Source organism: Mastomys coucha, unplaced genomic scaffold, assembly GCF_008632895.1.
Source record: "Mastomys coucha isolate ucsf_1 unplaced genomic scaffold, UCSF_Mcou_1 pScaffold19, whole genome shotgun sequence".
Classification (NCBI taxonomy): Eukaryota; Metazoa; Chordata; class Mammalia; order Rodentia; family Muridae; genus Mastomys; species Mastomys coucha.
This window is the reverse complement of record NW_022196901.1, coordinates 18,612,214-18,624,430: the sequence shown is the minus strand read 5'-3', so window position 1 is coordinate 18,624,430 and position 12,217 is coordinate 18,612,214. Positions and strand designations below refer to the sequence as shown.

The window sequence follows — 12,217 nt, the reverse complement described above, 5'->3', positions numbered from 1 at the left end:
AAAAGAGGCACACCCATGAGCAGATAGAGTGTGGGCTGGCCAGTGTTGCCACTCTGCAGTGTGAATGACTCATCCACGAGGCTATAATAAATGGTACTTGTTTAGTCTTACTTGTCTCTTTATAGGTAGGCTGCAGCATCCTTCTCAAGGGTAGTTAGTCCTAGTTTTTCTTCTGGCTTCCTGTGTTTCTATTGGAGTAACAAAATACTGTAAATACTTCCACTGGGCCCCACTTCTGAAGGATTCTGTACCTCACACACTGCCGTACTAGGAGCCTACCTAGTGTCCTGCACCCAAGTCATGTGGAAAGCACACCTTCCCAGGGAAGTGTGGCCATGAAGTTACTGCATTTTGGCTAGCTCAGGCCTTTTCTGTATCTTTCCCTCATGTCTGTGATTTCTGCCTCGACATGCTCTGGCTTTTGAACAAGCACTGGTTTCTTGTGGAGAGGCTGGTTATCATTGTAGACTTCTTAAATATATAAACAATCCTTGATTTAAAAGTAGATTTTAAATTTTCTTCATATGTAAAATTTTATGTATTATAATTTTTTGTAACAAAATCTAAGTAAAACATTTCTTTAGAAACAGTATAAAAGGACATGTAGATCCCAAAGTGATCCACAGTGGCCTTTCTGTATTGTTGTGTTTCTGAAGCATTGTACTGTGGAGGTCACTTCAGGCCATGGCTATGAAGACTTATTTAAGAGTTCCTGTGTGTGATGGGATCCTGGATAAGCTCTCTGTTCAGCTCTTCTCCCCATTCTTCCCACAGCCATCCCTGTGGGAGGGCATGTTCTTCATAACAGAGCTAGGGCTTTGTAACTATGCATGATTGGTGATGGAGCCTGGGAGAGAGCAGGAAAAGTGGCATCCACTGTAGGGATAGTCTGCCTTTTTATTCTTGACTCCTTCTTTGTTTTCCACATGTGACAAGGACCAAAGCATATCTTTTCTGTTGAGCTTTGTCTTAGTTCTCTGCTATTGCTGGGAGGAGACACCATGATGAAGGCAACTTGTAGACGGTGGAGTTCACTGGGATTTGAGGTTCCGAAAGCTTAGAGTCCATGGTCTTCATGGCGAACATGGCAGTGGCTAGGCAGGCAAGGTCCTGGGGTAGTGGCTGAGAGCTCACATCTGATCCACAAGCAGGGGGTGGGGGAAGGGAGGGGAGAAGGGAGGAAGGGAGAGAGAAAGAGAGAGAAAGAGGGAGGGAGAGAGAGAGCACTAACTGGGTATGGCATGGGTTTTAAAACCACCAAGCCCACTCCCAGTGATTCATCTCAAACAAGGCCACACTTCATAATGCCAAATCTTTCCACCAACTAGATGCTAAGCATTCAAATATATGAACCTATTTTCATTATTTCCCTGTTTGTTCTTAGCCGCCCTGCACCCTTGCCACCTCTCCCCAAAGGAAAACAATAAATAAATAAATAAATAAATAAATAAATAAATAAATACAAAAGCCCACATCCTGCCGATTCAGAACACCACAGTTGCCATGGCAAAATGCCCTGAAAAGATTTTAAGGAAAAAGGGGTTTCTTTTGGCTCACAGTTGGAGGGTGCAGTCCTCACATAGCAGTGAGGCGGCAGGAAGAAGACGGGTAGAGAGTGCTCTGTCACCTTCTCCTTTCTCCAGTTAGTCTCAGTGCAGGGCATGCTGCTATCTAGAGAGGTGGGTTTCACCTCTGACCTAGAAGGTGAGCATCTGTCCATCAGAGTTCAATGTCCCAGGTGATTCTTGAGCTCATGGACTTGTGACTTGTGGCTGACCATCAAAGGCCTTTTCCTTGTTCTCATGTACTTACCTGTCCTTACTGTTGTCTATCCTCTCCTTCTTTTACTCCAGGTTAGAAGGAGTGGGTGGGTAAGCTGCTCTCACTGGAGCAGGCAGGCAGGACTTTATAACTTTTCTTCCTTTCTCATCTTTCAGGTAAGCCATGTAGGCATAGTGGTCTGTATGTGCATCAGAGTCATCAAAGATTACACCCAGCAAACAAATACATTGAATTTTAGCAATTCATCACATTGATTCTTTTCTACTATTAATGTAAATTATTCTTATAGTCCAAACTCACAATCTGTTTTATTATTAATTTTAATAATATTTAGTATTATTAATTTTGAACCATTTAAATTACTTGTAGCAAAGTACTTCTGAGTTGTTCTAGAAGATATTTCAGGATGCTCTGAAATGAGTGTGGCATTCCTTTCTTCAAGTATTGCCCATGGCTCATATTGCTATGGGAAATATCCTAACAAAGGTGAAACCTACTTTCGTCTTAACATTTGCTAGCATTCCAGGACCCAGGTGTCTGCCATCACCCACTGTCAGCAGAGCCCCAGCGGCCTGAAGGCCCTGGGTTCACATATGATCATAATTCCTCCTGATTTCAACACAATGGAGTAATAACAGAACACCTTTTAAAGAGATATATTACACAAGTAATTGCATGTTGACCTGATCGCCACATTTTTACCTGATTATTTTAATATTGTAGTGAAGCAGCTCAGTTCAGTGTTGTGTCTTGCAAGTTCTTCAAGTCTCTGGGAAAATTGGAATGACTCAGTCTGTGTCTGCGCTTACATTTGGAAATGGACTTATAGTGCACAGTTCCTGCATTGACCTTCTATAACCTCAGGGTTAATGTCCTTATTTATATGGTGATAATTTAACTTTGTTTCTTTTATTCTGTGGTGGTAGATAATTCAAGGCAAAGGTGTATTTTTCAAACATAGATTTTTAAAGCACTTATATGTTTAGGGCTATGTAGAAAATAAAAGGCAAGTAGAAGAAAAATAAGAATACACTTAAAGACAGGAACTTTAAGATAAATAGGTTTTAATGATAAAAATAGTCAAAAAATGAAAATTCCAGTAAGAAAGATAAGCTAAGATATTTATAAAAGCAGTAGCATTATTTTTAAAAACCAATAAGGGCAATTCTACTTAAATATTTTCTTTTAAAAATAAAGATAGGAAGAAAAGGAAAACACAACATGTCTTTGTGCCTCATTCTGTGGCCGTGAGAGTGTCTGTGAAGCTAGTGGCAACTGTGGGACTCCGACCTTGAACCCAGAGCTTCAGGCACGAGATTCCACTCTCTGCCTGTCCTTCTCCACCCAGGTTCCCTTCTCACATCTCTTCCAGAGCAAATGTAACTCCTGTCTTTGTTTGTTTACCACAACCAACACCATTGTGACTCATTTTTCCTCCACTTTAAAAAAAAAAAATTACCTACATGGGAACAACATAAGCTATTTTCCATTCTTTGAAAATGGTTACTGAAATCACACTTCCATTTTTTATAAGTCCCCTAATTAAGTTAGGGGACTGACATATGGTTGCAAATAATGAGCATGGAAAACTTTGCCAGCTAGTATCTAAAGACCCACTGACCACCCAAGTCGCCGTCATACCTGCCTCCAGCTAGTATCTAAAGACCCACTGACCACCCAAGTCGTCGTCATATCTGCCTCCTTTCCTCTGTGTATTTGTCCAGTGATGGGAGCAGTGAGTAAAAAGTATTTTGTATTCTTTGAAGTGCTACATAGAGGCTGAGTTTCAATCAGCCAAAGATTGACTAGCTCTTTAAGAATTGCTTTGTCAGCTATCCAGGAGTTGTGCTCTTGGAAATTTACATTAGATAATTTGCCATTCAAATAATAGCCCCTTCCTAAAACTTACATCTTGAATTTTCTCAATTTGAAATAAATGTGGTTAGTTTGAGAGTCCTGGCAAGCATAAAAGCATGCACATGTTACAGAATGTGGGCAGCGTGTCTGTTCTTGCATAAAAGCATGCACATGTTACAGAATGTGGGCAGCGTGTCTGTCTTGGCTGTTGTTCCTGTGGAGGTACCCACTAGTACTTGACATGTCATTTTTAGAACGAGTATTTTTAAATGTTTAATACTGCATATCTTACTTCATCTTGTTAATGTCAAAATAGGAAATAGATCCCACTTGGGTTCTCAGTTATGTACAGTTAAAACCGTTTGCATTGGGAAAGTATTGATAATTAAAAAATAATGAAAACATGTTTCCAAACTGGAACATTTGAGCATCACCTTGTTTTTGGCTCTAGCACATGCTAAATGCTTCATGCTAACAACAGTTTTAGTTTCCTTTCAGAGGTGGGAGGGATTAAATCCAGGCTTCTGTATACTAATGCCTAACCTTTGAGTTTCTGAGGTAGAAGCTGTGTATGTAGCCCAGGTTGGCCTCAGACTCAGAACCCCCCTTCTTCATCCTCTTAGGTACCAACATAAGTGGGTACTTTCAATTAGCACTACTTCTTAATTATTTTGAAATACAATTTAGAAGATTACAAGCTTTTAAGGTTGTGAAAAGGAATTGTAAATAAGAAGTAATATGTATTTTTAAGTTTTCTAACATGATGACCAAAAGCAAATACCTTGAAAATATTAGAATGTTTTACTGTATGGAAGAATCAGATTGATACAATTTAAATATATTGAGCCTAAAGAAAGTACAGTCACAAGTTATTACAGCAAGCAGTTTGATTACAATTTTGGTTTATAAAATTGTTTTTATTTATTAGATACCATGATACTTAAAGCTAAGCGAGATAACATAGTTCAGAGACTTGTAATTTTGTTAGAAAAATATCAGAAAAAGTGGCCTGTGTCATAATTTGCTTAGTGGTTAAGTACTATCTTCTTAGATGAGTTGAAAAAAAAGATGAGTGATAAAAAGAGTCAGAGGCTGGGGAAATAGCTCAGTAGATAAAATGCTTGCCGGGCCATTCGAAGGGGCTGAGTGCAGATCTCAGCATCCAGACAGAAGCTGGGTGTGGTGTACAGGCCTGGACTGGAGTGTTGTGACCCGGATGTTGACATGGATCCCTGGGGCTTGCTAGCCAGCCAGTTTTGGTGACTCACTGAGCTGGATCAGTGAGGATCTCCTGGATCTCAGGATCAGTGAGACCCTGTCTCTAAAAACAAGGTGAAGAAGCAACATGTGACTGAACTCTGACCTCCATGCACATGTGTGTGAGCACACAGGAACATACAGCAAACACTACACATAAGTGCAGAAAATACTTTAGTCAAATGTGGTGGCGCACACCTTTAACCCCAGCCCTTGGGAGGGAGGCCAGCCTGGTCTACAGAGTGAGCTCCAGGACAGGTAGGGCTACACAGAAAAACCCTGCCTTGAAAAACAAATAATAATAGTAGTAGTAATATTATTTTAAACTGATCAGTGATTTAAAGGGTGTTAGTAAGTCTCTGTTGTATAACATTGATGAAGCAAGAAAGTAGTTACTTTCTGTTGAAGAGATTTAAAATCATAAATGCATTTCCAGAAAAGTATTATTAAAATAATTGTTTATAAGCATTTCAAACCATTGAAGGTTGTCTTTCTATATACTGGAAAAGATAAACTCATAAATCTTGAAATGAATACTTATTTTGTGTCATTATATGACAGCGAGAAAGGGCTTACATTGAAGAAAATTAAAGTCTGTATGAGTTTTAAAAACATTTTTTTAAATAGTGATAATTTTAAACTCAAAAGTAGCAAACTCTGGGAATTGGTTATTAGACTCCTTTCTACATCTCTAGTTAAAAAGCCAGCCTAGTGGCTTTCTAATTCTGAGCTGAGATGGAGTGCCTTGGAGGCCAGAGCTGCATGGAGCCCACTGAGTTCCCTGCCAGAGTCTACTTCTCATTCCACCTTCATCCTTAGCTTTTCTGGGGTGAGGCCCTTTAGCTCCCAGGCCTTGTGTAGGGCTTCTGTGCAGCCTTGATTTCTTCTTTAGATTATTGACCCGGCCTGGACCTTACCCCGTGCTTCCGTTTTTCTGAGTTGGGCCATATTTTGTGTTCAGTGTTTTGTGTTAAGCAGTGTGACTTGTACTGGTTAAAGAAGGCTAATGAAGTATGTAGGTGGTTGATCCGTGTGCCTGTCAGTGGCTGCCTTTGCCGTCTGAAATGCAGGTTCCATGTCTCTTAGTGCTGTGACCTTACTTTAAAAGCATTTCCACTGTGACTCACTCGGCCTTCCTTCTAACCCTGAACATTCAGGCCTTTCCGCCTTAGGGCCTTTGACTAAGTCTTTGGGATGTTTGGCTGAAATCTGAGTAGCAAGAAGCATCACAGTTGGCACTCTTCTTTCTTGCAGACTGTTCTGTAGTCAGCGCCTCTCTCAGCTTGCACAGAGCAGCCTCCCAGTCTACCATCTGAAGGAGCCCTGCTTTTCCTAGTTGCCTCTCTTAGTTCCTGCAGAGTAGGAAGGTCTGGTATCTGGCATGGTTGCCGTTGACTTCTCAGTGCCGAAAACAGTGGCTTACACATTATAGGTGCTCAGTACGTCCATGGATGAATGAGTGGATGATGTGAAAAGTTTCAGGCTGAGCAATTTGTCCCTTTTCTGATTGTTTTATGGAAATAGGAAGGCTAATGTGTAGGGTAATATTGGCTTATCTATAATCCAGTCAGAGATTTCATTCTATGCTTTCATATGTGTATATTGTTTTCACAATTGTACTTTACTTTAAATGTTTGGTGCTTTGGTTTTGTTTAGCATTTTAAATGTTTCTCTAAGTTCTGGTAATCCTGCTGTAGTTATTTTAATTGCTATATAATATACATAATATGTAATATATATTAAGGTACAAACCTAGTAAATACATACAAAATATTTACCATTGGGTAGAATAAATTATAATCATTAAAAGATAGTTTTAGGACTGGAGAGATGGCTCAGTAGTTAAGAGCACTGACTGCTGCTCTTCCAAAGGTCCTGAGTTCAATTCCCAGCAACCACATGGTGGCTCACAGCCATCTATAGTGGGATCCAATGCCCTCTTCTGATGTGTCTGAAGACAGCAACAGTGAACTCATATACATTAAATGAATACATAAATCTTTAAAAAAAGAGAGATGGTTTTAAAGAGTAGGAGTTGCTCAGGCACCTTCTACCATTTCTATATGCAGATGCATTAGCTGTAAAGGTGTGGATGGCTCTTTGGGATTTAAAGTATTTGTACAGTTGCTGTCAAAGCTTTGTGACTCTGTGGGTTCTGTAAACTGTGGCTTATTATTTCACAAGGAAGTTTCAGGAGCCTCATACCATACTTTAACTCATAAGGTAATTTGGGTACAAAATGTGTAAGTCCTACTAATAATTAAATTGTTGTTATTAAAATTGTTACCTTTAATAAACAGAACAACCATAAGGCAAATAAGATCAAAACCTAAGATTGTTTCATGGGTGCAGGTAGAATAGATATTTGAGTTTATGTAATTATGTTTGACAGAAATCATAGTTTTCATGGTTTTTGTAATGTCTGTAATTCAGTCCCCCCCTCCTTTTTTTATTTTCAAAATCAGAAGAAATGTTTAGGACAAAATTATTTGAGTTGCCTTTGAAAATAAAATTGAAATTGTCTATTAAAAGCATCCATGGCCAAGGATGGTCTGTAACTTCAGCTGCTCTAGAAGCTGAGGCAGGAGAATCATAAGTTTGAGGCCAGCCTGGGCTATACAGCAAGATTCTGTCTTAAAATAGATACTCCAGGAAATAAATACTTAGCTATTCTTAAATTTTAAATTTTTATAAAGTGTTTGTGTGTGTGTATGTATACACACCTATGTATATATGTACGTGTGTGTGGAGGGAAGGGGAAGCTTACATGCCACAGTGCACATAGATGTCAGAGGACAGTCTGTAGAGTTGGCTCTCCCGCCCTTACGCAGCTTCTGGGTTTCAAGCTCAGGTTTTAGGCTTGCATAGCAAGTGCCTTTACCTACGACAACTTGCTCACCCTAAGTAAGTATTCTTTAATTCTCTTTATCGCCATATATGAAGAGTGCTTATGTACATAGACATCATAAAATAAAAGTCTCAGGGAATTTTCTATTTGGATATTTCAATTTTTTTCAAATTATTTGAAGTCAATTGTAAATATTTCTTTTTTATGGGTATAAATTAATCATAATGCCTTTTGCATACAAAAGCACTTTTCCAGCCCACACAACACTAGGCACAAAAGTAGTACATATATATATGTATTATGTATATATATATGCATTGCAAAATACCTGTACATATAGAATAAACATTTTAAAAATTAAAAAAGGACACTAACCAGAAATATTATCTGCTAAACTTTTGCAGTATTAGGTATTTAGCAGTGGCCAAACAAAGCTGAGTCTGTGTAGAATATACAACTAGATAGACAAGGGAATTCATTGTGGCTTCTTATAAGTGATTTTTAAGCTCTTGTTTGTTTGTTTGTTTGTTTGTTTGTTTTTTCGAGACAGGGTTTCTCTGTGTAGTCCTGGCTGTCCTGGAACTCACTCTGTAGACCAGGCTGACCTAGAACTCAGAAATCCGCCTGCCTCTGCCTCCCAAGTGCTGGAATTAAAGGCATGCGCCACCATTGCCTGGCAGTGATTTTTAAAGAAGCAGATGGAAGAGAGGGCATATGAAATATAGGGATGTTGAGACTTTTGATGGGCGACAGTGGAGAGGTTCTCAGAAAGTAAGATGTGCCTTTCAGCGATTGGGGAAACCCAGGAGGCCAGGCCAACATGCTGGGGAACAAGAGACTCAGTCACAAGAGCTTCACCCTAGAAAATGCCAAGGGGACACAGGAGAGGACTGGGTAATAAAGTGCCAAGGGGACACAGGAGAGGACTGGGTAATAAAGTGCCAAGGGGACACAGGAGAGGACTGGGTGATAAAGGCTTGGTCACATAACCGTGTTTCTTTGCTGCCTGGTCTTCCTGACAGTAGTCTTTTCTTTCTTGCTGTGTCCAGAATAACATGTTTTTCTTTTTATGAGTTTACTCAGTACTCAGACATTTCAGTTACCTTTAGAGCAACCACATTTAATTTAATCGGAATTTATTGTTACATTTAATTTCATGATATTCTATCTGCTCAGCCCTTGACCTCTGGCCTGAGAGTGACTAACAGTTCATCTGCTAGCTCCACTTTAGAAATACCCTTCTTCCTGTTTCTGTTTCCCTGCAAATTTCTATTGGTGAATCAACATTTTTAAACCATTAACTTCCATCAGCATATTTTCACAAATAAAACCAATTTAAAATAAAAGCAAATGACCGTGAGTTGTAAACTCCTCAGGTATTATTCTAGAGTATATTTGCTGTGACTCTTTGTTCAGCCAAAGTAAATTATTTGCCTTCTTTGAAATGACCAAGGATCTAAACAGATAAATTAAACATTGTTGGGAGATATTAGAGAACATTTATGTCAAGTTGGTTCTGACAGATTGAGTTAGAATCCACTGTGTGGACGCAGGGACGTTTGAAACCAAAAGTCTCATTTCTTAACCTCACACTTTACACAGTCCCATACTTTCTGAACTTTAGTTCCCTCTTAGCAAATGGGGATTAAATGGCCTATTATCATGTTGTTTTGAGAATATTAAAGAGAAATATCTAAGAATGTGCTAAAAAAAAAAAATAGTGCTATTGAGTATCCCTTACTCTGTTAGAACACCTATGTGTATCTTTTAATTTTTTTTATAAAACTTAAATATTAGTTACTTTTGGTTTTGTTGTTGTTGTTGTTGGTTGGTTGGTTGGTTGTTTTTGTTTGTTTGTTTTGTTGTTGTTTTTGTTTTTATGCCCTGGTAACTGCCAACATTTTTTATTTGCTCTTTGAACTGAATGTCTTTGTAATTTTCTTTCTTAAAGTGGTTTCTACAGTATAAGGGAACGAGTCTTGGCTGTCACCCAACAGTGTCATGATGACTTTACTCTGTGCTGCCATGACCTCTGCAATACACCATGATAAGAACTAACTCACCTTTACTTTTATAGCTGTTAGCAACCGGGAGTAGGCTTGGTTGGTTCCACACTCAGGAACAGCGGGCCACCATCTGCAGCTTGCCTGAGAATGAGGAACTTGGTATGTGAGGCATCAGCTAAGGAGACAAAACTTTATGAGGTTAGGATCATGGATGCAGGGAAACAGGAGCTTCAAAGAGATGAAAAGTGTTCCCTGTGGCTAGATGTGGCAGTCAGGGCCCTGTGGGAATCCACTTTGAAACTATGAAGGATCCAGAGCAGAGCACTGATTTCTAAACAGCTGCATGCTAGTCACCTGGGAGCTCAAGATGTAGTGTCTAAACTACTTCATCCTATGGATGAGTCAGGGTGCTGTGGTGGAATGTGCACCTGGAGGCCTCCCTGGGTGTGCAGCTATGGTCTCAGCTGTTCTACTATACGATGCTGTTTAACAGACCTTAGCACAATTTGTAAGGGTTTGATTATTCTAACTCTGAAAACAAAGTCATTTTCTTTTTTTTTTTTAAAGATTTATTTATTTATTATATGTAAGTACACTGTAGCTATCTTCAGATATCCCAGAAGAGGACATCAGATCTCGTTACGGATGGCTGTGAGCCACCATGTGGTTGCTGGGATTTGAACTCACAACCTTCAGTAGAGCAGTCGGTGCTCTTAACCACTGACTGAGCCATCTCTCCAGCCCCAACAAAGTCATTTTCATCAACAGATTTGTGCTCTCCGTCTTAATGAGTATACGCTGTTCTTGGTTGTGGTTGTTTTGTCTTATGGAGTTTAAATTTCACCACTGGTCTTTTTTTTTTTTTTTTTTACATATTTATGTTATTTTTACTACTTATTATAGTTACTTAAGATCTTTAAAATCTTTTATAAACATAAAAGGCACAGAATAAAGTTATCTTTATAGATATTTACTAGTTTTGAGTTTTGTTCATTTGTTGTGAATTATAGAGGCTGTTTTCAGAATAAACTGAGAGCCAGTTGGCTTTTCATATCTTGTTTTCATTTTTCTCCATTGTAGAAATGGACTGTTAGAAGCACATCAAAATATATAGACTCAGTAGGAACCTGAAGAAATGGACTGTTTAATTCTATCTTAAGCACATTAATATTACTGATGTTTGAGATTCTGAGTGTGTGAGACAAGAAGGGTTGCTAATCACCAAGGCATGATTGAATAAGCAGTTCCTTAATTATCGTGGTTGATTAACTCAGGCTGGATGTAGTCTAATAAAAAACAAGATTTGAAGTGTACAAAGGGGACTTCCTAATTGTTTTGGTTATCATTGTTGAGAAGAGCCAGGGTTTTTGCCTTTATATTTTGTGGCATTTACCTAAAGTTTATGTAAATTTGGTTGGTCACAATATTTTTAAAAGGCATTCTGTTTTCATTTGTGAAAAAAAAAAATGTGTTTCATATTCCATGTAAAATGTGTGTGAAAATATAGAAAGTGAACTCTTAAAAAAAAAGAAAGCTCATTGGACTCTTAAGGAGTGTGACCTGTGGTCTCCTATGCTGCAGCAGGATTGTAAATGAAGGAAATGACAGTGTCCATGTTTGGCTTAAGTTACACCATTCAATCACCCAGTTTTGTTCTCTTTGGTTTTTTTGTTTTGTTTTGTTGTTTCGCATTTTCTTTTGTTTTGTCTTCAGCCATCATTTTGTCTGATCATCTTCAATCCTAGAGCAACCTGAGAGCAGCAGTGCTGCTGCTGAAGCGGGCGTCCTTGTCATTCCTGAGATTAGTGTCACACATGTGTCCGGAGAGAGGACCGGGAATGGGGAAAAAGGCAGAACGCTAGGAGACATTGACACCCAGCATATGCAGGGTGTGCAGGAAACAGCCACAGACCCTAGGAGTGAGAGCAGAGGCTTGCCCGAACTCAGGAGGCAAAAATCTGTAAGAAAAATGATGGAGGATGGAATGTCCACAGCTGGCAGAGTGCAGTTTTAGCAGACGCTTTGTAGCCGCAGCCCAAGGTACCTCGAGGCAAGGGCACTGTGCATGCTGCGTGCGCGACAGTTGCACAGTCACAGGCAGTTTGCATGTCACCTGATGAAGTGCATGGATTTGCATTGTAATTTATCACTGACCTTTAATGCTCTGCAGAGTGATCACCCTATGTGGTGGCAGGAATTTGTTAGAGAAACTGAGGCAGAAAATTGCTTCTGAAGTAGTTTTCTGCTTAAGTTTTGGAACTAAAATGATTTCTCTTTTTCTTAAATATGAAGGATAATGTATATAGACTTTTAACAAGTTTTGAGCTTGTGATATGTATAGTGTATATATGTACATATACGTAGGTATATGTGTATATATATATATTATTCTAAGGGTATCTAGAATGAAGAATGCAATCTTCCTAAAGATCTCTCTGCATATACTTGTTTTAACTTAAGTTTATTA

The 12,217-nt window shown here is 39.0% G+C and overlaps 1 protein-coding gene across 5 annotated transcripts in view; it reads left to right on the top strand.

The window, feature by feature from the left end:
• The window catches only part of Fam126a (family with sequence similarity 126 member A), a 146,498-nt gene that overhangs the window by 55,483 nt on the left and 78,798 nt on the right, over positions 1-12,217 (top strand). The window contains exon 11 of one of the 5 annotated variants that reach the window (XM_031380130.1): positions 11,496-11,790. The exons of the other annotated variants lie outside the window; for them this stretch is intronic. Within the exon in view, the coding sequence (XP_031235990.1) occupies positions 11,496-11,764 (269 nt within the window). The 3' untranslated portion in view covers positions 11,765-11,790. The remainder of the gene's footprint in view (positions 1-11,495; positions 11,791-12,217) is intronic. 5 annotated transcript variants of the gene reach the window in all.